This window comes from Odocoileus virginianus, chromosome 2 (assembly GCF_023699985.2).
Source record: "Odocoileus virginianus isolate 20LAN1187 ecotype Illinois chromosome 2, Ovbor_1.2, whole genome shotgun sequence".
In the NCBI taxonomy this organism is placed as follows: domain Eukaryota; kingdom Metazoa; phylum Chordata; class Mammalia; order Artiodactyla; family Cervidae; genus Odocoileus; species Odocoileus virginianus.
The window spans coordinates 87,821,213-87,846,243 of record NC_069675.1 but is presented as its reverse complement, the minus strand read 5'-3'; the positions used below and the strand labels follow the sequence as shown (position 1 = coordinate 87,846,243).

Sequence of the window (25,031 nt, the reverse complement as noted above, 5' to 3'; positions counted from 1 at the left end):
CATCTCCTCTTTTTTAAAAAAAATTTATTTATTTAATTTTGGTTGCCCTAGGTCTTTTAACTTTGCAAGGGCTTCCTCTAGTTGTAGTGAGCAGGGACTACGCTTTAGTTGTGGTGCACAGACTTCTCATTGCGATGGCTTCTTTTGTTGCGAATCACAGGCTCTGAGCGTGTTGGGCTTCAGTAGTTGTAGCACATAGGCTCAGTAGTTGTGGCTCGAGGGCTTTAGAGTGCAGGTGCTGCGGTATGTGGGATCTTCCCAGACTAGGGATCGAACCCTTGTCCCCTGCATTGGCAGGCAGATTCTTAACCACTGGACCACCAGGGAAGTCTCCAGCCCCTCTGCTCTGTTGCAGTTAGAATGGTCTAGCTTGTCATTTTATCCGTTCCCCACACCCAGTGCCCAGATGGGTCTCTCTGAATGAAGATGGGTCAGGTGACGCTTCAGCTTCAGATGCTTCTGTGGGTCCCCGCCCTCTTTCCATGCCCTTCCAGCCTCTGACTTCCCCTGCCCACCCTCTGACTACCAGCCATCACCACCACCACCCACCCCCTTTCACTCAAGTGGGACAGCTGCACTATTTTTTTTCTTGTCCAGGTTTTTTGCTTTTGTTTTTCCCACACACAGGAAGGTTTTTCTCTAGTCAGCCTGGTATAGATGCTATTTCTGAAATATTCTCATCCCTTCTCATGGTACTTTCTTTTCCATCCTATCTTCACCCCATGGGAGGCTTTAAAGTCATCTTCCCAGTGAACCCTTCCCCAGCCACCCAAATCAAAGTACTTCCCAAGCTGTAATTCTCTCCCTGCACCCCTTCGCCCTTTGATCACAATTTCATGCAGCAATTAAGAAATATTTATGTACCCACTGTGCACCAGCTATGTGGGTGTGCTAGGGAAAGGCCACCTGGGAAATGGTTGAGTCTCAACTGTAAGAGACCAGATTGTTTTCCCCTCTGAATGAGGGAGCTCATAGTTAGGATATCAGAGGCAGCAGAGCCGTGGAATTGATGATTCCCCAAAGTCACGTGCCGAGAGGCAGGGCTATCGAGTCAGAGGAGGCCAGCATCCGCGGGAACCATTAGCTCAACCCTCACTCTAGAAAAATGATGCAGATGAACTTGTTTGCAAAGTAGAATATAGTCACAGATGTAGAGAACAAATTTAAGGTTATCAAGTGGGGGAGGGGCGGGAGGGGATGAATTGCGAGATTGGGATTCACATACAGATCCTCCTGTGTATTCAATAGATAACTAATGAGAACCTGGTAACTAATGAGAACCTCCTGAATGGCACAAGGAGCTGTACTCAGTACTCTGCAGTGGCCTAAATGGGGAGGAAATCTAAAAATGAGGGGGAATGTGTATATGTGTAGCTGATTAACTTTACTGTACAGTGAAAATGAATACAACATTTTAGAGTAACTGTACTCCAATAAAAATAAATAAGCCCTCTCCCACATCCATGGTGGACCTTGTGATCACTCAGAAAACTTTCCCTCTGAGCCTCAAAGTGGCCTTAGCATCTTTTGCAACCCAGGCAGCCACATCAGTTTGCTGAACTGGCTCATTTGCCATTGCAGACCCATGCAGTTTAAGATAGAACCTGCTCCTTGCATGCATGTGTGCTCACTTCCTTTAGTCATGTCCAACTCTTCATGACCCTATGGACTATAGCCCACCAGACACCTCTGTCCATGGCATTCTCCAGGCAAGAGTACTGGAGTGGGTCGCCATGCCCTCCTTCAGGGGATCTTCCCCATCCAGGGGTCGAACTTGCATCTCCTGCATTGCAGGCAGATTCTTCACTGCGGAGCCACTGGGGAAGCCCAGAACATGCTCACTTAGTGCTTGTTAAATATTCATCACCTTTTCCTTTTAGAAAGGATATGGGTAGAAACATTTCTTAAAAAAAAAATCACATCCCACTCTTGATATATTTAATCTCTTTTCCCCCCTCTTCTTTTCTTTTCCCAGGAGAAGATAATGAATGTCAAAGGAAAAGTGATTCTGTCAATGCTGGTTGTCTCAACTGTCATTGTTGTGTTTTGGGAATATATCCACAGGTAATTATGGAACATGATAAAGTGATGTTAATGAACATCTCCATCAGCCAAGTCACCAGGTTGAATTAAAATTAGGATTCCTTCCTTCCTGTTTCCCTGAGCCCTAGACTTTAAAGACTGTCTTTAAAATCATTAGATCTTCAAGCACTTTCTAAGTAATTAATTATCTTTCTTCCTGCCATGTTCCTAATACCTCAATTTTTATATAACTTTGCAGTTCTGGGCAGGCTAGAGCCAGAAACAGTAAGGTCCTATTAAGATCAGAATGTCATATTAAATTATTTATATGACCAGATATGGAAATTACATTAAGAAATTTCAGACAGGAATTCCATGAGAAGTTCACCCTGATTTTTGCAGTCCTAAAATATTTGCAAAGTTCAAAGGAACTACTCAAAGTTGTTGACTTTTGCTGCAAAATACACTTTGAGTCGCTGGTGATTCATTTGTGCCTGGCTAAACTTTTGAGTGCTTTGTCTTTTATTTTTTTTTGACTCTGGAAAACAAAATGAATGAAATATTTCTGAGTTTTCAAATTCATCAGTGGATTCACCTCAAATATTTGAGCTGCTTCTGTGTTTTGAGAAACTATAATGCCTCGGAGGTTCCAGCTGGAGAGGTTTCTGACAGAAAGAATTCTCCCTAGGCAGCTACAAAAATGCACAATGGTTTTGACTTTAAGAGGCATCAGTACAGTTCAGCCTTTCTTTCAAAAAGGCCACTTTGCACCTAGAGGTAGATGAACCTAGAGCCTATTATACATTGTGAAATAAGTAAGAAAGAGATAAACAAGTATTATATATTAATGCATTCATATGGAATCTAGAAAGATGGTGCAGATGAAACTATTTGCAGAGCGGCAAAAGAGCTGCAGAAATGAAGAACAGACTTGTGGACACAGTGAGGGGAGGAGAGGGTGGGATGAATGGAGAGAACAGCATTGAAACATATATATTACCATGTGTAAAATAGGTAGCCAGTGCGTATTTGCTGGATGCCTTGGGGAGATCAAATCTAATGCTCTGTGACAATTTAGAGGGGTGTGATGGGGTGGGCAGTGGGAGGGAAGTTCAAGAGGGAGGGGACATATCTATACCTATGACTGATTCATGTTGGTGTATGGCAGAAACCACCACAACATTGTAATTATCCTCCAATTAAAAATAAATAAATACAAATAAATAAATAAGGCCACCGTACAACTCTGGGCCAGGAGCACTGTCTTGTCACCATTGATATCTTCATGGTGGAGTGTCTTAGTAGCTTCCCAAGTTCAAGATGATGGCTCGGTTAAACATTAGAATGTCACTTTCAATTCTTAAATTCTAAGATTTGATGAGCTGGCAGGACTGTCCTGGCTACTTATAAAGGGACTGCACCTTCAGGTACATCAGTGGAAGGAGGAATCTCTAGACTCTGGAGCTGTTTTTCCCCAGGGTGACCTAACCACTTCTGGAGTATTATTGTTTCATTCTGAACAACTCATTTTAAAAGAAACGGGACAAGCTAGAGCGTGACCATGTTAACGGGGCCTACAAACCAGGTCTTTCGAATTAAAGGAAACTGTGGGTACTTAGTCCGAAGAAAAGATGACTCAGTGTTGGATGCAGGAACCCTGGGGCTCCCGTTACTTGAGGGCTGAGGAAGTATCCTGGCTGGAGTCTGGAACTAGGCTGCCTGGGGCTGGTCCTGTGCCATGACTTACCTCCTCTGTGACTTTGGGCGAGTTACTTCGCCACTCTGTTCCTTGGTTTCCAATAAGTTTCCTTGTTGTTTAAAATGGGCATAATAGTAGTACCTGCTTCATAGGGCTGTTGGATTAAATAAGTTATTGTGTATAAAGCACTTAGGGCAGTGCACTCAGTAAACGTTCGCTGCCATCACCATCATCACCACCGTTCTCTTCATCTGCTCAGAGATAAGACAGGGGATTTTAGCAAATAGAAGGAAGAGCTCCAGCAGTTGGAAGAATCCAACAGAAGAGCGTGCGTCCTTTGGGGTCCTGCCCTGAGCTGAGATGCTTGTGTAGGTAGCCTTGAGAGCATTCGAGCTCTGAATGCTTGATTGGATAACCTTGGCGTTTTGAATTGCAGCCAGAGTCACACTTCCAAATTTTGGGTACTTCACAAAATTAAAATATGGGAGCCAAAGGCCCAAATGTGCATACTGGCACTGGCCTCCCATAAAGAGGGTTATTTTGCTGTGCTGGGTACACTCTCTACACAGTAACTAGAGCAGCTTCTGGCTGCTCTTCAGGGCCATAGTCTGGCACCCAGGCGGCAGCCACATCATTCTTCAATGTGGGGAATCTATTTGAATGTCTGCAAGAGGTTTAAAAGGCAGCAGATTCTTTGCCACCCTGAGAATTGGTCTTGTGATGGTGTGAGGTGAGCTGAGGGCACTCACCTTAGACAGGTAGGCAGCACTTTAGCTAAAAAGGATTTTAAAGTAATGCAATCAAACACATCAACTGATTAGTAGAGACTATTACCGATAGAGCATCCTGAAAGAATGTCATCAAGGACAGGGTTTGATTTGAGGTTGGATGAAAAAAAAAAATCTTAGAATTTTAGAGATGGAAGAAACTTTAAACGTTTATGATAAAGTAATGATGGTGAAGGTGATTTTGATAATGGTACCTACTAGTTTTTGAGCGTTCACATGTGCCAGGAACTGTACTAGGCATTCCCTTCCCTGCAAGCTGAGTATTAGTCCACATAGTCTATGTATGGAGATGAGGAACACTGAGTCTCCACAGTGTTAAATGTGAATGTGCAAGGTCACATTTTCTGGAAGATTTAGATCTGAGGCTGTCTGAATATAGCTTATTCTGTGACCCACGATACAACTCTTCCTTCAGTTGAGGGTTCCTATTAGTTAAGAGACAAAATGGAGACCGAATAGCTGAAACAACTTAGCAGTGAATTTATGTTCAAGTTCTAATTGGAACTCAGATCTGATTTATTGTCCAGGGCTCTTTCTTGAGCTGGTTGTTCATGGAAAGTGCTGTGAGGGATACAGTGTGAGGCACAGAGAATTCCTACCCTCAGGAGGCTAAATTCTAGATGGAGCAAGCAGATGTGTACATCAATATCAACAATGCAAAGCGAAGAAAGGATATCAGAGGGAGAGAAAAGGAACTGTGAGAGTTCAAGGAAGCAAAGATTATGTTTGACTTAGAGAGCGATCTGTTTCTTTGCGGGGGAGAGGCATTCATTTACAAATATTTATTGAGCAGCTACTATGTGCCAGTCGCTATACTCAGATGGTACCAGGGAAGCCACAGGAGAGGGGGCATTTGAATTGTGCCTTAAAGGATGAATATGAATATGAATATGTTGCTGGGACCTGAAATGTCACAGCCCTCTGGGAGGGAAGGGTGAAAAGGGCAAGATGGCAAATTTAAAAGATGGAACAAGATGGCAAGACTGACTCTACAAATTGATGTCCTAAGCACTTGGTGGGGGTCTGAGTGCTAGGTTGCAGAGGGGCTTCCCCCTCCTCTTTCCCTTCTTCCTAACCCCCTCTTGTCGAGTCTGGAGTCAGATTCCCCAGGTTCAAGTACTGTTTCTTCCAGCAATCCAATCTTAGACAAAACCACTTAATGCCTAGGTGCTTCTGAGGAAGCATAGAACCTCCTTGGCTGATTGTTGTGGGGATTTAATGAGCTAATATATGTCAATTGCTTAGAACAGTCCCCTGCCAAGTATTAGCTGTTATGAATATTGTCAGATCAATAAACATATTTAGAAACAAGAGACATTAGAACTTGGTCCACAAGTGTTGAGCTCAGAGGTGTAACTGTAGGTGGAAAGAGGGCATGCATTTCACACTGGTCAAGAGATATGGACTCCCAGCAGGGGCAGAAGGCAGAGTCTGAAACAAGTATTAGTCATTTATATTTTTTTTCAGTGATGAGGGCAGCTAGGGCCAGACAGGTGCAGAGCCAGGGCAGGTGCCTGAGCCCAGGTCCAGAACTCTATCCAGGCTCTATCCCTTATATTCACAGGGAGAAGGAAGCAAGAAAGATTTAACCATTGGGCACAGCTTCCGTGCGCAGAACAGTAGAAGAATCCAGTACGACAAGTCCTATCCCTTTTCCCCCAGAGCATCTCTCAAGTCAGTGCACTCTGCGCTCTCCATCTCTTTGGCTGCCATGACCTGGGCCTGGACCGCTGCCAACACCTCCTGACTAGTCACCCCATTTACTCTCATACTGCCTGCAGAGATGACCCCATCCCTCTCCTGCCTAAAACTTCAAGGGCAAAATCCACAGCAGGCCACAGCGAGGGGACCTCCAGTTACTTGTCCATTTATTTCCTTGCACATTTAAATGCCTCCTTCCTTTTTCAGGGCCTTTGTGTATATATTTTTGGTCTCTAAGAGACACACTTTCTAATTTCTCTTCCCCTGGATTTCTAGTCATCCTTCAGAACTCAGCTAAAACATTGTTCCCTCTTCTGGGAAGCCTTCCAGGTCTTCCTGTTAAGTGCTCCTAGTTATTTATGCTTTGCTTTTTTTTTTTTTTAACAGCCCTTATTGGAGTTTGAAGTCCTGTGTGATACAGGGTCTGCCCTCCCCACTAGCTTGTCTGTACCACAAGGATACAAAGGGACTCTGTCTGTCTCAGCCAGCAGTGTATCCCCAGCGCTAGGCATGTGGCACACGCTCATCAAGTATTTGTGGAATGGAGGGAGGTGGTCTGCTTGAGGAGTCAGTCACTGGTCCAGTCTTGTAGATGCCTTCAGATGGTTTCACTGCCTTCGTTAGCCTCAGAAGTGCCCTTTGAGGCTGCTCCCACTTTGAGGAGGCTCTGAGATGGTGGGGTGCCGGCTCTGCAGTCATTGGTCTTCTGGGGGGAAGATAAATCCTGGGCAAGGGATGGTTGGGCCATGGTGTTCCCCACCAGGAAGCAAGAGGGGAGCCATCTGGGGAGCCCTCTCCCTCAGCAAAGCCACTGTGGACAATGGAGACCTGCCATCTTTTATTTGTTTATTTTTTAAAACTAGGATTTGAGATTCTCCCAAGATCTTATGACCACTCCTTGTTCTGAGTAATCTAGAAGTGATCAAAGTCCCTTGGTGTCATTGATTTTATCTCAAAGGAAGGTAGAAACCTCATTCTTGTTCAGTCTCTCAGTTGTGTCTGACTCTTCAGTTCCATGGACTGCAGCACGCCAGGCTTCCCTATCACCATCTCCCAGAGTTTGCTCAAACTCATGTCCATTGAGTCGGTGATGCCATTCAACCATCTTATCCTCTGTCATCCCCTTCTCCCCCTGCCTTCAATCTTTCCTAGCATCAGGGTCTTTTCCAATGAGTCAGTTCTTTGCATCAGGTGGCCAAAGTATTGGAGCTTCAGTTTCAGCATCAGTCCTTCTAATGAATATTCAGGATTGATTTCCTTTAGGATGGACTGGTTGGGTTTCCTTGCAGTCCAAGGGACTCTCAAGAGTCTTCTCCAACACAGTTCAAAAGCATCAATTCTTTGGCACTCAGCATTCTTTGTGGTCCAAATCTCACATCCATACATGACCACTGGAAAAACCATGGCTTTGACTAGATGGACCTTTGTTGGCAAAGTAATGTCTCTGCTTTTTAATATGCTGTCTAGGTTTGTCATACCTTTTCTTATAAGGAGTAAGCTGTGGTCACCATCTGCAGTGATTTTGTACTCCAAGAAAATAAAATCTGTCACTGTTTCCATTGTTTCCCCATCTATTTGCCATGAAGTGATGGGATTGGATGCCATGGCCTTAGTTTTTTGAATGTTGAGTTTTAAGCCAGCTTTTTCACTCTCCTCCTTCACCTTCATCAAGAGGTTCTTTAGTTCCTCTTTGTTTTCTACCATAAAAGTGGTGTCATCTGCATATCTGAGGTTATTGATATTTCTCCTGGCAATCTTGATTCCAGCTTGTGCTTCATCCAGCCCAGCATTTCTCATGATATGCTCTGCATTTAAGTTAAATAAGCAGGGTAACAATATACAGTCTTGCCATACTCCTTTACCAATTTTGAGCCAGTCCATTGTTCCATGTCTGGTTCTAACTGTTGCTTCTTGACCTACATACAGATTTCTCAGGAGACAGGTCGAGTGGTCTGGTATTTGTATCTCTTACAGAATTTTCCACAGTTTGTTGTGATCCACACAGTCAAAGGCTTTAGCATAGTCAGTGAAGCAGAAGTAGCTGTCTTTCTGGAATTCTCTTACTTTTTCTATGACCCAACAGATGTTGGCAATTTGGTCTTCTGATTCCTCTGCCTTTTCCAAATCCAGCTTGAACATCTGAAAGTTCTCAGTTCACGCACTGTTGAAGCCTAGCTTGGAGACTTTTCAGCATTACTTTGCTAGTGTGTGAGATGAATGGAAACCTGGGTGTAGCCAAAACCCAAGCTCTCAATTTGGCCGGGGGCTTCAGTGATAATGGCTGCAAAATAGCTTTTCTGAATTAAAAGTAATATGGTGCATTTTTATTTCTCATTTGCTTTTAGCCCAGAAGGCTCTTTGTTCTGGATAAACCCATCAAGGTAAGTGCTTTTAATTCTAGGTATCTGTGGGATTCTCCCCCTGCCCGCTCTGGCTCCCCTACAGTCCATTCTTAACATGGCAGGTGGTGACACTGCTCTGGTCACAGACAGAGGGGAAAGGTCTCAGGAGTCTGGACTGTATTCCTCCATCCCCTTAGTCTTTTCTCTCTAGAGCCATGACTCATGTTTTGTCCTTGCTTTTCATCAAGTATCTATCTCTTCAAGTAGTCTTGTTTGGAGAACATTCCTGCCTTGCTTATAAAAAAATCAGGGTAGATATTGTCCATTAGGCTACCCACCACATGCTATATAAAGACCCTTGCAAGAAATTCCATTGTGATAAAGGAGCAGGAAAAAAGTTTGGGTCTCCTGATGAACTAGTGTGTGGTGTAATAGTATTGTTAATATTGTCCTCGAGGATTCTACAAGCCTTGATTTTTCAATCTTTGGCTTGGTTGCCAGGAAGCTCAGAGCAAAGTATTATGTTCAACTGCTTGTACTTTCCTTGACCTTCATTTTTGATATAATTTCTCCCCTGGTATTAAATCTTGGCTTTTATGGTTACATGCCATATGACCTTGGCAATTTGCTCAAACCCACTCAACTAGTATCTTAGTCACAAGAATAAAGGTAAAACTTTTATTTTCCCAGAGTGGCTCAGATGATCAAGGTCATGTGAACATACCTACTGAGTGACTAACATGTTTGTTTCCTATTGCTTCATTTTTATTCTCGTAGTTTTTCCCTATTTGTTATAACCATACCTTCTTATGGAGAAGGCAATGGCGCCCCACTCCAGTACTCTTGCCTGGAAAACCCCATGGACAGAGGAGCCTGGTGGGCTGCAGTCCATGGGGTCACGAGGAGTCGGACACGACTGAGTGACGTCACTTTCACTTTTCACTTTCATGCATTGGGGAAGGCAATGGCAACCCACTCCAGTGTTCTTGCCTGGAGAATCCCAGGGACGGGGGAGCCTGGTGGGCTGCCATCTATGGGGTCTGTCAGAGTCGAACATGATTGAAATGTCTTAGCAGCAACAGCAGCATGCTTTCTTAATCATAAACCACTTCAAGCCCTTCTTGAGTGATGGGATGGGCTTTAAAACATGTTTCTTTTTCATTATGCTGTTCATACCTCACCACCTTATTTGTCCAACTGAAGGGTATTGTTTCCTGGTTTCCGTTTCTTTTCCCTCTTCTAGAAGGTCCCCACCCTGGAGAGGCCCTCACAGGGCGTGTAGACACGTCAGTATGTGCTGGTGAAAGTGGCTTCTAATTACAGTTGGTTGAGCTTCTTTCTGGTTCACAGACCCTCGGATTTCCTGCGTCTGTCACTGCTGACCTTTGTAGCAACTCAGATTCTCCTCATTTAGCCAAAGAGATCATTCTTGGAAATGTGAACTGTTTTGTTTAAAGACTCCAACTTGCTACAGTAATTTTCATCTTAGAAAGTTCTTTTGTGTATGCTACTTATATTTAGGCTTCAAAGCCACCCTTGTGGTAGGTTTCTTCTTGTTGTTATTATTATCTCTGACTTTTCAGAGGAGAAAATTCAAGATTCAGAGAGGGAAAATATCCTCTCATAGTCACCCAGCTAGTAAGCAGCAGACCCAGGATTCAGATTTATGGATTAGTATTCCCCCCCCCCCCACCCCCCGTCATTCTGTTTTTCTCCTCTCTCTGTGGGGGTCCCTGGATGAGCTGAGTGCCAGGGGCTGCCCACAGGAGGGGAGATCTAGGTTGTGTCAGGTTCATCCTCTCCCGTTCAGCTACAGCAGTGTCACTTGTGTTCATTTTACAAATGAGCGACTTTTTAGCAAAATTTTAAATGACCTGCCATAAAAAGAGTTTGGAAACCCCCCCCACCCCGTTTGGGACTGCCTCATTTTCTAAAAATGTTTGTCATTTTTTTCTCATTTCTTAGAAACCCAGAAGTTGGTGGCAGCAGCATTCAGAAGGGCTGGTGGTTTCCGAGATGGTTTAACAATGGGTAAGGCGGTCGCATAGTGATTTGTTTATCCACCCAATGCTATAGAGTCCAGATAGAATGGTTTCACAGCCATGACCTCAGTCATTTGTATTTCTGGCTTATTGGAAACACACAAGGCCTCTATTTCATGGTTGGGACTGGGGCATTAAGTTTGGTGGTCATGTTTTTATTTTTGCCCCATTTAACTTGAGGGTGAGTGAAGTTCAGGCTAAAGTTGGGATTGCAGGGAAGCCTATCATAAACTAAAATGTTTTTATGAGGACTGTTTTATTAGTTTTCCCTCCTCTTGAAATAACCTGATGGTTGTTGGGTCATTAAATTGCTAACTGTGCTGACCTGGAAGGATAATAAGCACGCTGAGTATTGCACCATTTCAACAAAAGTACGTCTTTATGAATAAACGTTTAGTATCATGAACCTTTCTCCAGACATTCACTTGGTGCACATGCTTTCTGCCTTGGAACCCATTTTTGTAAGGTCCTCAGCCACCATCCTGATACCATAGGTCATCCTCCTTGCCTTCCTCAGCTTATTTTTCCATTTGTATGTATGACCCACAGTTACCACGAAGAAGATGAAGACATAGACGAAGAAAAGGAACAAAGGAAGGAAGACAAAAGCAAGCTGAAGCTATCGGACTGGTTCAACCCATTGTAAGAAAAGAAGCGTCGCCCCATTTCCAGTAAATCCATAGCTCAGCATAAAGGGGCAGGAGCCATGGAGAACAGCCCTGACTAGGGGGACAGAGACTTAGCATCTATTAGACCTTTACACCAGGTTAGATGAGAAACTTGAGAGTCTGGTTATCTTGACTTATTTGTTTGAGCAATAACTACAATTGTTTCAGCAATTCTGACAGCAGTCAGCCAATGGCAGCAGCAGAATCACAAAACACTGGGGCTTGAAGGGGGTCTCATAGGCCACAGAGTACTACGGAAAGCTACAAACCTGGAGTCAGAGCAAGAAAATTCTGAGATTCAGTTAACTCGTTTGTAAAATGGCAGTGATGTAACAGAAGCTTATAGGGCCATGTGTACATTCTTTAAGCAAGCATACAACAAATGTTTATCAAACACCCATGATATGATAGCTGGTGTTTTACAAACTACTGGTCACTATCCATTAATGTGTTCAGAAACGAATGGGTTAAAAACAACCTTTTAAAAATTGAAATCAACAGAAAACCAGAGGGCATCACCTGAGGAAAGATAGGTATTGTTAAGTGGATTTTTGCCTCTATATATATGTGTATGTGCATGTGTTTTTGACATGAGATGTATTTCTTACTGTGAATCATGGTCAAAAATTCTTTACTAGACATTGTATTAGGTATAGGAGACAGGAAAAATCAATCAGCATGGTTATACTCAAGAAGTGCACGGTCCTGTAGGGGTTCTAGATGTGTAACTAGTGTTTGCCAAGGTTGATTAAGGAGCTGTGAGCAGCCTGACTTAGAAGGGTGTGGTTTGGGGAGTAGGGAGGCGGGAGCTGTCCAGGATGACCATGAGTCCTGAGAGACCAGTGGGTGGTGGTGCCATCGACCAGAAAAGGGTCTAGAAGTGGTGAAGGGGAGGGGTGATGAGCTCAACTAGGGATGTGTATGGATTCAGGAACTTGTGGGGCCACTGGGCAGAGATTCACAGGGTGCCTATCTTAGTCGTTCAGGCTGCTATAACAAAATACCATAGACTGGATGGCTTATAAACAACACATATGTATTTCCTACAGTTCTGGAGGCTTGGGGAGTCCAAGATCAAGGCCTCAGACAGGGTGGTGTCTGATGAGGACCCACTTCCTAGTGTACTCATGACGGTGTTCTCACCATGTTCTCACGCGGTAGAAGGGGAGAGGGAGCTCTCAGGGGCCTCTATTCTAAGGGCACTAATCCCATTCATGACGGCTCTACCCTCAAGACCTGATCCTCTCCCTAAGGCTCCACCCCTTAGGTTTCAACACATGAATTTTGGGGGGACATAATAGTCCCAGTGCCCCTAAGTGTGGCAGAAGGTAGGTGGTGGGTATGCAGGAAGAGGAGCCTTCAGCGTACAGGTGGCAATGGGACCTGCAGGCCTGGATGAGGCACCAGGCCGATGTCTGACATCAGCGTTTAAAGGGCCAGTGCAGGAAGAGACGTCTGCAAAGGAGCAGGAGCGGCCGTAGAGGTAGGAGGAGGATCGGGGAGAACAGCAGCTATTAGAACGTGAGGGATCTTGGCTCTGCAAAGACTGAATGTGTTCTGGCAAGTTCTCTTATTCTGGGACAAAGGATCCATGCCAGTGTGAAAGGATGGGAATTTTTCTTCCTCCACCCTCACCCCCCTCCCCCCAAGGTATCATTTAAGGAGCTGGACAACAGGGTAGCCATCTATGGGATGCTAAACCACTCCTGGAAATGTAAGAATATGGAAGCACTGTGGTTTGATAAGCCCCTTAGGTATATGTGTGTGTGTGTGACGGGGGTGAGAGGCCCCCCCCCCGCCACACTTTCACTGTGGTACTTCTGTTTTGCCGAGTGGGACCTGGAGGCGGGGGCCAGGGCTGCATTACTCTGGTTGGAGAAGAGAAACAGATCACAACCAGCAGCTGTCACTCTCTCCATTGTCCTCCAAATGAACGATGAGCAGATAGTTAAAGAACATTGATTTGTAGTGACACCAAATCTAAGCCTTCTCAGGGCACTAAAGTATATTTCTTGCATAAATGAATGAAAGATGAACAACTGAATTCACAGATGACATATTTATAGAAATGTATCCTTTTCTGTAAACTACCAGAAGCATGTTAAGTATATTGTAGATACATATTTATATTAATATCTCTTAGCCTCATATCATCACATTCTCTTAATTTTCCTCCTACTTTCTCAGTCTCCTTAATGGGGCCCTTCCCTCTTCCCAGGCCTCAAATATTAGCTTCTGGAGGTTGAGTCCAGTATCCTCATCTCTTTTCTTTATTCCATCTTCCAATATGCTCTCATCCATTTCCATGGCATTAGATACCATCCATGGGAGAATGACTCCCACATTTACATCTTAAGTCCAAAGGTTGTCTCTGAGCCCCCGCTTATGTCTAACTGTCTGTGTGTCTCACAGAGTTCTTGATTCACCCCACCCCCGTTCTTCTCATTCCTATTTAAGTCAGAGTCCAGGAGACCTCTCCAATTTATCCTTCACTCTTTCCTTCATCCATCCCACAGTCTAATCCATTAGCATGTTCTGTTAATTCCTCCTCCAAAATTCTTCCCACATCATCTCCTTCTTGCCACCCCACAGCTCTTGTCTTTGTCCTGCTGCCTGGAAGGAGTCCAGTAAAGAACATGCTGTATGCATGCTACATCTTTCGTGAACTGCTGACTGATTCATAGCATTTTAATCCTTCCTCTGCCCAGCCCCTGGGGACCACAGTGTTCCCATTAATAAGCATATGCACATGATCAGTCAAGTCTGACTCTTTGTGACCCCATGGACTCTAGCCTGTCAGGCTCCTCTGTCCCTGGAATTTTCCAGGCAAGAATACTGGAATGGGTTGCCATTTTCTACTCCAGGGGATCTTCTCATCCCAGGGATCTAATCTGCATTTCCTGCATTGCAGGCAGATTCTTTACCAACTATGCCACCTGGTAAGCCCATAAATAAGTACGTAAGGTGTAGATGCTACCGAATGCCTGGGTAGGTGTATGTTTGGGTCATGGAGGCCCTTCTATGTTGTGGGAAACCTTTGACCTGTTCTTGGGGAACCCGACAAGCGGAGGTAACACAGCAGGTGTGCTGCTTGGAAAGAAGGCATTTGGGCAGTTTTCCGTCTTTCCTGGCACTTTTTCCTCCTTTTAGAGTCCCATCTTGGTGACCTTGGACATCTTTTGGTCTTACACATGTGTAGCTTGCCTGCTGTCACTTCTTTATGTTTTTTTTTTCCGGGTTGGGGTGGGAGAGGTTCATCCAGGAAGCTGATCTCAACCATCCTCCCACCCCCTCGTCCTCCTCTCAGGCCTGCCTTTTCAGCCTGTCATCTGGCTTCTTAGTCAGGGTCGCTGACATGTGGGAATTGCCAATGGAATTTAATAATTAACAGCTGGGAAATAGAAAATTTTAATTTTTAATGAAACATTAATTTTTAATATTACTACATTTTTTTTTCCCCCTTGCTCAGAGGAATCTTCCCCATCAAGTAACCAAACTGGACATTGGTGTCCTGACTCAGTCCTTTCTAGAAGGTGTAGAACTGAGTGGTCGTGCACTGGAAGAGTGGCAGGTGGCAGGCTGGCCACCTGTCAGGACTTTGAGACCCTCGAGGGGTAGGCAGGTCTCATTCTCCTGATCTCGGGGCTCAGCACGGGGCCTGACAGGGAGCAGGGACTTGACAGAAGTGCCTGGAGGGGTTTAGTGCCTTGTTCTGACCCCTTCTGTTGATTAAGTGGTAGTTCCCTTCTTCTACTCTCCACCCCTCTGCTTTCTTTATTTGTGAAATTAGGGTGATGACAGCACCCACCCTAGAAACTGGTTGTGAGGATTCAGTGAAAGAATGAAAGCCGAGGATTGAGCTCCGATGCCTGGAATAAGAATACCATGCTTTCCTCCTTCCTCCCCCTTCTCTTCCCTTTCTTAAAAATGTTGCCCTCTCATCAAATGTTCAACTCACACGCAGCTGCATGGCTTACCCAATGCGTTGGGTCAGAACAGCTAAGAGATCCCTGACAGGCTACACCAAGAATGGCAGTGGGTGAGATGACAATACATGGGAGGGTTTACGTTCAGAAATAGTGGTGATAGAATAAGCCTCTGTGTGTGTGTGTGTGTGTGTGTGTGTGTGTGTGGTTTTTCTGGTTTGAAATCTAGTCATTCAACAAAGCTGGGGGTTTTATGTGACTAAAAGCATCCCATAAGCTTCTAAAAACAAAATACAAAAGCTCATTTCTCATCTGTACTGATAAAAATGCTGAAATATCTAAGTTGAGTGGAAATGGTGACAAACCTGGTTTTTAGTTCGTCAGCCTAGCAAGTAAATATCCAACACAATAAGCAATAGATGCAGTGGTTCGGAGCATGGACTTCCCGAGTCAGACTCTCTGGGTTCAGATTCCAGCTTGGCTCCTTAGCTGCTGTGTGACCTCCAACAAGTTATTTAACTGTTCTGTGCTGCAGTTTCCGCTTCGATAAAACGGGAATCAAAATAGCAGCTTCCTCTGAAGGGTGAAGCCCTGGGTACTGTGGCTTGCTCCATAGGAAGTATCCAGGGTACACTAGTTATCCCCATTAGCTGTTTGGCCTTGGACAAGTCAACAAGCTTTTCTGAGCCTTGGTTTTCTTATCTGTATAAAGAACATAATACATGACAGGGCTTTTGCAAGGACTATCTGAGAAAGTGTGTGTGTGTGTGTGTGTGTGTGTGTGTGTGTGTGTGTGTGTGTAAGTATTTCATGCAGGTTGGTGCAGAGTCCAAAATAGCTGCTTTCACGATTGAAGGGAAACCGAGAGCGGCTGTCCAGGGCAGCCACGCCGCTGACATACCTGGGTGTGAAGGGAGAGCTGGGCCATGGGGTTTGAGACAGGACCCAGTGGGGAGGGCGGCCCAGCAGTGTCCCTCTCCGTTTCTGGAGGAGACTCTGTGTGTGGAGGAGGGAAGCAGGCCTGCCGCAGGGCACCGGGAGGGGATGGGAGGGCTTGGTTGGTTCTAGAATGGGAGGACCGCAGAGCTTGGTGACGGAGGGACAGGAGGTGTGAACGAGGGTCTGCTGGGGGCTGGGGTGAGGAGGGGTGATCTGGCCTTGCCCAGCCTCCCTGGAAACACTCAGCTTCAGCCATGGCGGAGGGACAGTGTTGTGAAAACCCACTCTCCACCCATGTGTGAGGGAGGGAGGAAGTTCTCAGTGGGCCGATCTATTTGCCGACATCTCCTTCATAGCCTCACCAAGGCCACCGGCACAGAGTCAGCAGGGGCCCGATGGGGCCGCCAAGGCTTTGCCTCAGCCACTGGCCCTGTCCCCGCAGTGGCTGAAGTGCAGCGGGGCCCTTGTATGACCAGGGTTGCTCTAAGTGACTGTGTTTCGGTCTCCACTTCCCACCAGGGAAGGGCAGTCACTTGCAAACACGAACGGGGTTGGAGCAGAGTCCCCGCGCCATTCCTGCCTTAGCCTGGGCCCCAGCCACAGCCCAGGCTTTCTGCATTTACTCTTTACAGTTGGTTGGTTTGTCTTTGCTCTTACGCTGCTTCCTGTGTTTGTGTTGGCTTTGCCAAGCCCCTTTCAAGTGTGCTGAGTGCACAGAACACACCCTCCCCCACCCCCAGCTTTGTAAAGAGGAAACGTGATCTGGGAGAGGTGACAGCCAGGGTCCCCGCGTTTCATCCCTGGCCTCTGTGAGCCTGCAGGATCCTCTCATAAGTGACCGTCTGCTCCTTGTTTGTCAAATGAACAACAGCTCCAGAAACCCCTTAGTCCTCTACCCAGGTCACAACCAGAAATTCCTTTCTGGCAAAAGGCAGATGGAAACAGCTTCTTCCTCTTTCAGCTCTAATGTCACTCTCTTGTCCCCCTGCGTCCAGCATCAGGGCTTTCTCTGGGTCAGATGGCACCCACTGGGATAAATAATGCCTAAAGATGCCCCTGGCAGCTTAGGAAGGGGCTGGGGAGATGGGGGTAGGATACAGAAGGAAGATGAGGATAGGGAAAGCAGGAAAGGGGGACAGAGGGCATGAGCTGTACATGTAAGAAATGCCCCCACTAAGGCAATCCCCAGGCACCTGGGCCAGAGTCTCCTGCCCCTCACCCAGAAGATGCTGCAGATGTCACATCACTGTTCAGGGTTAAACTCCCGTCAGGATTCAAGGACAGTCACCACAAGCCACGGCTGACCCCTTTTCCGTCTGATGTTTCTGCCCCTCCTTAGCAAGGCCATCCTGACTCATGGACTCTGTTTTGTCACCAGTAAACGCCCCGAGGTTGTGACCATGACGGACTGGAAGGCTCCTGTGGTGTGGGAAGGCACTTACAACAGAGCCGTCTTAGATGATTATTATGCCAAGCAGAAAATTACCGTCGGCCTGACGGTTTTCGCTGTCGGAAGGTAGGTGTTGCTAATAAAAGTGACTTTCCTTTGTCCCACTGTCAGAAGGTTGGTGAGGGGCCCCCTGGGCTCACGGAGGCTGTTCATGGACGTGTCTGAATCATTAGACAGGGGAATGGAGTAATAGGCCTGTTTCAGCTTCCTTTCTGCTGAGGCCCCAAGAGGCTGAGAACAAGACAGAGGATGGGGAGTAGACAGCTTCCCACCTGAGCGAGGCCTTGGTTGCAGGTTAGAGTGTCTGCTACATTCATTGAGCCTGGAGTTTCCAGCACACCCAGAACCGCCTCCACCCTGACCTCCACGGCGCTCTCTGGGAATTCCAAAAATGCCAGCTATTAGACAGCCCGAACGCGTGTCATTGTTTCTCCCACGGGCTCAAGACCCCAGACTGAGAACCAAGGACAGAAGTGACTAAGCGCGGAGCTTCCCCACGTCAGCCTGGCTGACCGCTCCTCCCGGGCTTCCTCAGCTGCCTCTGCCCTGCTCCTCCTAGAGGCTTTGGCCCCCGGAGATCTGGCCAACCAGAACTTCCTCTTCCAGAGTTTGGATGGGTTCCTGTTTCTGCTTCCATTTCCTTGTTTAGAACAACATTTCTCCCCAAACTGCAATCATTCTGACTTAAAAGTCGGAGCTGTGATATAAGTTTAAAATATAACCCATTTTGTTCTTTTGGAGAATTTTTTTTTTTCCCGAAACCAAAGCAAAAGTTCACTTTTTCTATTAGCCTCCTCCCTGCAAGCCCCCTCTATGGGCCTTCGCATCTGTATCTTTTCCGAGAGCCACATGGAAAGTTGACCTCTCGCTTGTACACAGAGTGGTGAAGGCCCAGGTTGATCTGAGTGAGGATCTGCGTGTCTTCACTCCCAAGACCGTCCCCAGCCCAGAGCCCCGAAGCCATCACCTCACCATACTGGTCAAGTCCTGATGTCACCACCTGGGCTGATCCCAGGGGCGTCTCTGATGGAGAAGGGTGACTCTGGAGTTTTGACATTTTTACTGGAAGAATCTGTACTGTTCTGAGTCTGGAGCAGATGCTTAGCTCACCTCATCCTTTGGTATGAGAGGTGACAAGCCACCACACTGCAGACTGATTTACTCCTGATGTTTCCACAAAGAACAGAATGTGGCCTGCGGCTCCACAATGCCTTCAGCCTTGTATTCGCAGCTTCACGGAGCTAAACAGTAAATTGTACACCCTGGTGAAAACCCTGAGCTCGCCTCTTGGAGGCAGGAGGGGACTGCTTGTACTCCAGCAATAAATCCTCCCAAGAGTGGATTTGGACTTTTAGGAGGTGTGATGTTTGGTTTGTTTTCAAATAACAATGCCCAGAGCCAATTGCAATGCTTTCATCTCTCAATAATGTTGAACCTCGCAAGGACTCCCTCCCCTCCCCCTAGGATTGTCTCTCAAGCTTCAGGGCACAATAGATTTTTTTCAGAGCCATGGCAAAGTCCCTCTTTATATTGCTCAGATATATTCTCTGCTTAAAGAATCAATACTGTAAAACCCGGGGTTTTTCCAGAGACCAATATTAAAACCACAGTTTATTTTTGTAGAAGCGAACGGGAATCCAAACTGCAACTAAGGAGCAAAAACAAATGCCAGTTATTATTACTCACAAAATGTCATAACTGGCCGTGAGTGTGATCAGCAAATTAAACTTAATCCGCATTCGCTGAGCATGAGTCTGGGGGTGGTGCAAGTTGTGTTAGCCAACTCCTTTCCTTCTCTATCACCCCCATGGTGTCACATGATAGTGTGTAGTTTGGCTTACAAAAGACATGAACATGTTTTTTGAATGAATAAGTAAATAGCTAAAATACCACATCTATTAGAGGGACCTAAATCCAAAACATGACAACACAAACTGCTGGCGAAAATATGGAGCAAGAAGAACTGATTCACTGCTGGCAAGAATGCAAGATGGTTCAGCTGCTTTGGAAGACAGTTCGGCAGATTCTTATAAAGCTGAACATATCCTTATCATACAATCTAGCAATTGCACTCCTTGGTATTTACCAAAAAAAGCTGAAACTTTATATCCACACAAAAACTTGCATACAGATGTTTATAAAAGTAACTAAGATGTCCTTTAGTAGGTGAATGGATTAATAAACTGTGGTACATCTAGGTGGTATAATATATTATCAGTGCAAAAAACAAAATCTATCAAGCCATGGAAGAGATAGAGGGACCTTAGATGCATATTACTAAGTAAAAGAAACCAATCTGAAAAGACTACCTGCTGCAGATTCCAACCTTGTAACATTCTGAAAGAGGCAGAACTATGGAGACAGTAAAAAGATCAGTAGTTGCCAAGGGTCAGCAAAGGGGAAAGGATGAATAGGCAGAACCCAGAATTTTTAGGGCAGTGAAAATACTCTGTATGATATCATATTTAGTGAAAAATACTTGTCATTATATATTTGTCAAAACCCATAGAATATACACAACCAAGAGTGAACTTTAATGTAAATGGTGGATTTGGTGTGATAATGATGTGCCAGTCTGGGTTCATGAACTGCAGTGGGTGCTGGACACTGATAGTGGGGGAAGCTGTGGGAAGGAGTAGGGAGCATGCGGGTATATGAGAACGCTGCAATTTCAGCTCCATATTTCTGTAAGCATAAAAATGTTCTAATAATTAAAATCTATTAGAAAAGGAAGTGAGGTAGTTAAAATAAGTTTAAATCAGAGGTTGTTTGCTCTGGTATTTGAATGGGTCTTATAATGGTGGTAGCTGGATAATGTATTGGTATAAAGTGAATGTGTAATGTGGAGGGATATTCATGTCCCATAACCCATTCTCTGGGTCCCAGAGAAGAGAAGAGAGTGGCGATGGTTAGTCTTAAGGCATCCCCAAAGGACCTAAGGGGCATGTCACCCTTTCCTCTGGTAGAGCAATGTAACATTGGAGAGTGCGTTGGGGTTTTGAGAGATGCCTGAGAACTAGCGCCCCCTGATGTTGATCGAAGGGTACAACATTCCAGGCACGTTCTGGGGATCTGACGTAAAGCATTGTGATTATTGTTAATAATATTGTTTTATATACTTATGAAGTTATTCAGATAATAAATCTCAAATCTTCTCGCCGAAAAAGAAATGATGATCATGTGATGAGATGAAGGTGTTAACTAATGCTACAGTGCTAATAATTTTGTGATATATGTGTGCTGCATGCCCAGCCACTTCAGTTGTGTCTGACTCTTTGCGCCCCTATGGACTGTAGCTCGTCAGGCTCCTCTGTCCATGGTATTCTCCAGGCAGGAATACTGGAGTGGATTGCCATGCCCTCCTCCAAGGGATCTTCCTGACCCAGGCATCGAACCCGCATCTCCTGCGTCTCTTGCTTCGCAGGCAGATTCTCTACCCACTGAGCCATCTGGGAAGCCCTTTTGTAACATATGAATATACCAAATCAACACTTGGCATACCTTAAACTTAAACTATGCTACATATCAATCATATCTCAATAAAACAGTATGAAAAAAGGACCAGCACACTTCCGCCTGCCCAAGGTCTGAACCAACTAATAAATAAGAGAAAGGGATAAATAAGGTAGATGGTAGTGATGATCACCTTCACTACAGTTAAAGCTGATATTGAAGAATATGGGTTATAAAACTGAAGGCCCTGGGCCTCCTAATGTTGAACCACAGAATTAGAAAGACTTAGGCATCCCTCATCCACAGCATGAGCAACTGCAGGTGTCTGGATGTTGGAGAAGGGCCTGTACCATTTAGTTACACTGCAGGGCCCAGAGCAGTTGAGAATACATATTCTCTCCACCTGGCTGGCTTCCAAGAGAGAGAGGAGGGGCTGGGCCTGCCCAGTCACCTTCCAGAATCATCAGGTAAGTCAGTTCACCTCCTCAAATTTGAGTGACTGAATGGTGGAGAGTGCCCAGAAATAATAGTACAGCAACGGACGTGCCTTGATGAGAACAGCATGTCATCGCCTGCAGAAATCCCATTGTGTGTGTTCAGTCGCTCAGTCATGTCTGACTCTTTGCAACTCCTATGGACTGTAGCCTGCCAGGCTCCTCCGTCCATGGAATTTTCCAGGCAAGAATACTAGAGTGGGTTGTCATTTCCTCCTCCAGGGAATCATCCCAGGGATCGAATCTGCATCTCCCTTGTCTCCCTCGTCTCCTGCATTGCAGGCCGAGTCTTTACTACTGACCTACTGGAGAAGCCTGCAGAAATCCTAGAGGTTATATTTATACCGTTCTTCTTTGTTTCAGATACATTGAGCATTACTTGGAGGAGTTCTTAACGTCTGCTAATAAGCACTTCATGGTTGGCCATCGAGTCATCTTTTACATCATGGTGGATGATGTCTCCAGGATGCCTTTGATAGAGCTGGGTCCTCTGCGCTCCTTCAAAGTGTTTGAGATCAAGCCTGAGAAGAGGTGGCAGGACATCAGCATGATGCGCATGAAGACCATCGGGGAGCACATTGTGGCCCACATCCAGCATGAGGTTGACTTCCTCTTCTGCATGGACGTGGACCAGGTCTTCCAAGACAAGTTTGGGGTGGAGACCCTGGGTGAGTCGGTGGCCCAGCTACAGGCCTGGTGGTACAAAGCAGATCCCGACGAGTTCACCTACGAGAGACGGAAGGAGTCTGCAGCATACATTCCCTTTGGCGAAGGGGATTTTTATTACCACGCAGCCATTTTTGGGGGAACACCTACTCAGGTCCTTAACATCACCCAAGAATGCTTCAAAGGAATCCTCAAGGACAAGAAAAATGACATAGAAGCCCAATGGCACGATGAAAGCCATCTAAACAAGTATTTCCTTCTCAACAAACCCACTAAAATCTTATCCCCGGAATACTGCTGGGATTATCATATAGGCCTACCTGCAGATATTAAGCTTGTCAAGATGTCTTGGCAGACAAAAGAGTATAATGTGGTTAGAAATAACATCTGACTTTGTGCCAGTACATTTCTGAATTTGAGAGAGTATTATTCTGGCTACTTCCTCAGAAAAGTAACACTTAATTTTAACTTAAAAAAAAAATACTAACTAAAGACAAACACAGCAAGTACATATTATTTCTCCTTGTAACTCTGAGCCTTGTAATACGGGAGAATGAACCTGTGGTAATCAGATGTAAATTCCCAGTGATTTCTTATCTATTCTCGGTTGTGGGGGTGGGGAACGGATACACTATCAGTTGAACCAAAAAAAAAAAAAAAAAAAATTTTGTCATAGACAAAGAAAAAGCCAGAAGCATTCTACATGTGCCAATTGACTTACTGGAGAGAAGTATGCAAAGGGAAGTGTTTGGCAACAAGATAACGATTGTGAGGGGCTATCGTCTTGATTTCAGTGTCTTCCTGTCACTGCTGGGTCTGAAGCAACTCAGAGTTGCTTTTGCAGCAGGAGAACTCTTAGAGGACAGTCTAACTTCGTGATCCTCAAGTGGTTTAGTCAATGTCCTTTCCTTATCAGGACATTGTTTGGCTTCTGTGCCAAGACTAGTCAAGATTCCCAGTGCATATGGTGAAGATGTTGGGAGCCACAGGCAATCTGAGGGAGCCAGTGGATGCTCAGTGCGAAATGAAAACAAAGCCTCCAAGTAAGTTGGCCGTGAAACAAACAAAGAGAGAGTAGAAAGACAGGGAGCTGATCACTGTGGGGCAGGGCCTCCTCTGAGGGGCACAAGGCATGCAGTTGGCACATAAATACGGCATGGATCCAGGCAGTGTGGGTGGTCTCCAGTCTCCTCAACCATGATGACAGCCAGAGCAGTGTTGTCTTATAAGATGCTGCTTGTTTTGGCCAAGTCATATTCAGTATGCCAGACTCTGGAACTTGAGTCTTCAGATCCTTGGCCAGAGGAAGTGGATGGTGTCTGAGGAAACAAAAACCTGTAGGGGACTGAAGAGGATTGCCAGGACTTAAACTTCCCAGACCTGGGTTTCATGATAGTCAGTTGTCAGCAAGTCCCGCCACCACCTGCTCTAACCCTCAGCCCATCCAGCCCCACGTTGGAGGGCTGCTATCAAGGAACCTCTCGTTTCCCCTTGCCCCACCTGCACTACTGAAGTATAACAACCAGACGTGTTTAATAAAATGGTTAGTTGATTTTATGTCAAAAGTAGAGGGGACGGCGATGGGAGATCCAGTCCTTGTGACTGAACAACTTACCACTCGATTCCTTTCTCTGAGAGAAGCTATGAAATCTTATATATTATTTAAACTTAAACAAGTCAGTGTAACGGGAGAAGAGAGGCAACATTTATATATGCAGGCATGTTTATATTTTGCTTGTGTTCCAGTTTACATCATTGCTTCCCATTTTCAAGCGATTGACTTAAAGGGTCACCTCACTGGCTTGATGCTCAGCCGTGCCGGCTTCTTTGATAAAATGAAACCTCTGTTTTCTCTACTGTTTTACTGTGCCTCCTACTCTTCCGTTCTTGCCAAAATTTTTCACAACCCAGTAAAACAAAAGAAAACCAACAAAAATCCTGAAAAAGTGGGCATGCAAAAGAAAAAGGAGATCAAAGGTCAGTTAGGACTCTTGATTCTGTATAATTCAAGTTTTGGGGGATCCATTCTGGACTAGGGAGAGTTCATGTTTAAGTCTGAAAGCAAAGGAATGATGTATCTTCAAAGATCAGAAAGGAATGAAAAGGAATGAAGTTTCCTTTCAAAGGGATCTTGATTTTTTTTAAAATTCACTTAAATTTAAAATCCAAGTGGACAAAGTAAAAAATCAATAGTTCAATGTTAAAACTAAAATAAAATTCCTGATTTACAATTAAATAAATTATTTTCTCAATATATTCTGGTCTTTGTCATGGATTGTGCATTTTCTCTCAAAGATGTTCAGGACTGTCAGTAACAGAATTTTAAATACTTAGACTTCAATAAGTCCTTGGGTCCTCCTAAAAAATGTGTGCACTGTTACAAAGATAGACCATGGTTGAGATTTGCTAACTTTTATAACAACAAATAGCTTCCTAAAGTGATGCACTGAAGTAATTAAGTGCCAGTAGGATTAGGCTTGCCTGTGAAGGTCAGGGCGGGCAAGAGGGCAAAGGGGAAAACCATGCCATAACCATTTCTGGTGGTTACTAGTCCTGACCTCTGGGGAATATATCTGGCCAAGGGAGCCCCAAGGGAGACTTGCTGAATTTCTAGCACGACAGGGTGGGTGCATTTGTTACGAATACAAAGTCAAAGTGGAGCAGGCTGATGTAGTGTGGTGCGTGGGATATACAAGAGGGCATGATTCCCTCATCAGTCAGTCAGTTTAGTCACTCAGTCGTGTCTGACTCTTTGCGACCCCATGAATCGCAGCACGCCAGGCCTCCCTGTCCATCACCAACTTCGGGAATTTACTCAAACTCATGCCCATCGAGTCGGTG

General features: G+C 45.2%; 1 protein-coding gene across 6 annotated transcripts in view; it reads left to right on the top strand.

Annotated features, from left to right (window-relative positions):
• LOC110147419 (N-acetyllactosaminide alpha-1,3-galactosyltransferase) overlaps positions 1–24,444 on the top strand; it is a 72,102-nt gene extending 47,658 nt beyond the window's left edge. For 4 of the 6 annotated variants that reach the window (XM_070452106.1, XM_070452117.1, XM_070452093.1 and 1 more), the window contains 6 exons: positions 1,976–2,064; positions 8,556–8,591; positions 10,518–10,583; positions 11,144–11,236; positions 17,506–17,643; positions 21,888–24,444. In XM_070452106.1, the coding sequence (XP_070308207.1) occupies positions 1,985–2,064; positions 8,556–8,591; positions 10,518–10,583; positions 11,144–11,236; positions 17,506–17,643; positions 21,888–22,581 (1,107 nt within the window). In that variant the 5' untranslated portion in view covers positions 1,976–1,984 and the 3' untranslated portion in view covers positions 22,582–24,444. The remainder of the gene's footprint in view (positions 1–1,975; positions 2,065–8,555; positions 8,592–10,517; positions 10,584–11,143; positions 11,237–17,505; positions 17,644–21,887) is intronic. The other 2 variants (XM_070452120.1, XM_070452101.1) reach the window with 2 other exon arrangements.
• The last annotated feature ends 587 nt before the right edge of the window (positions 24,445–25,031 follow it).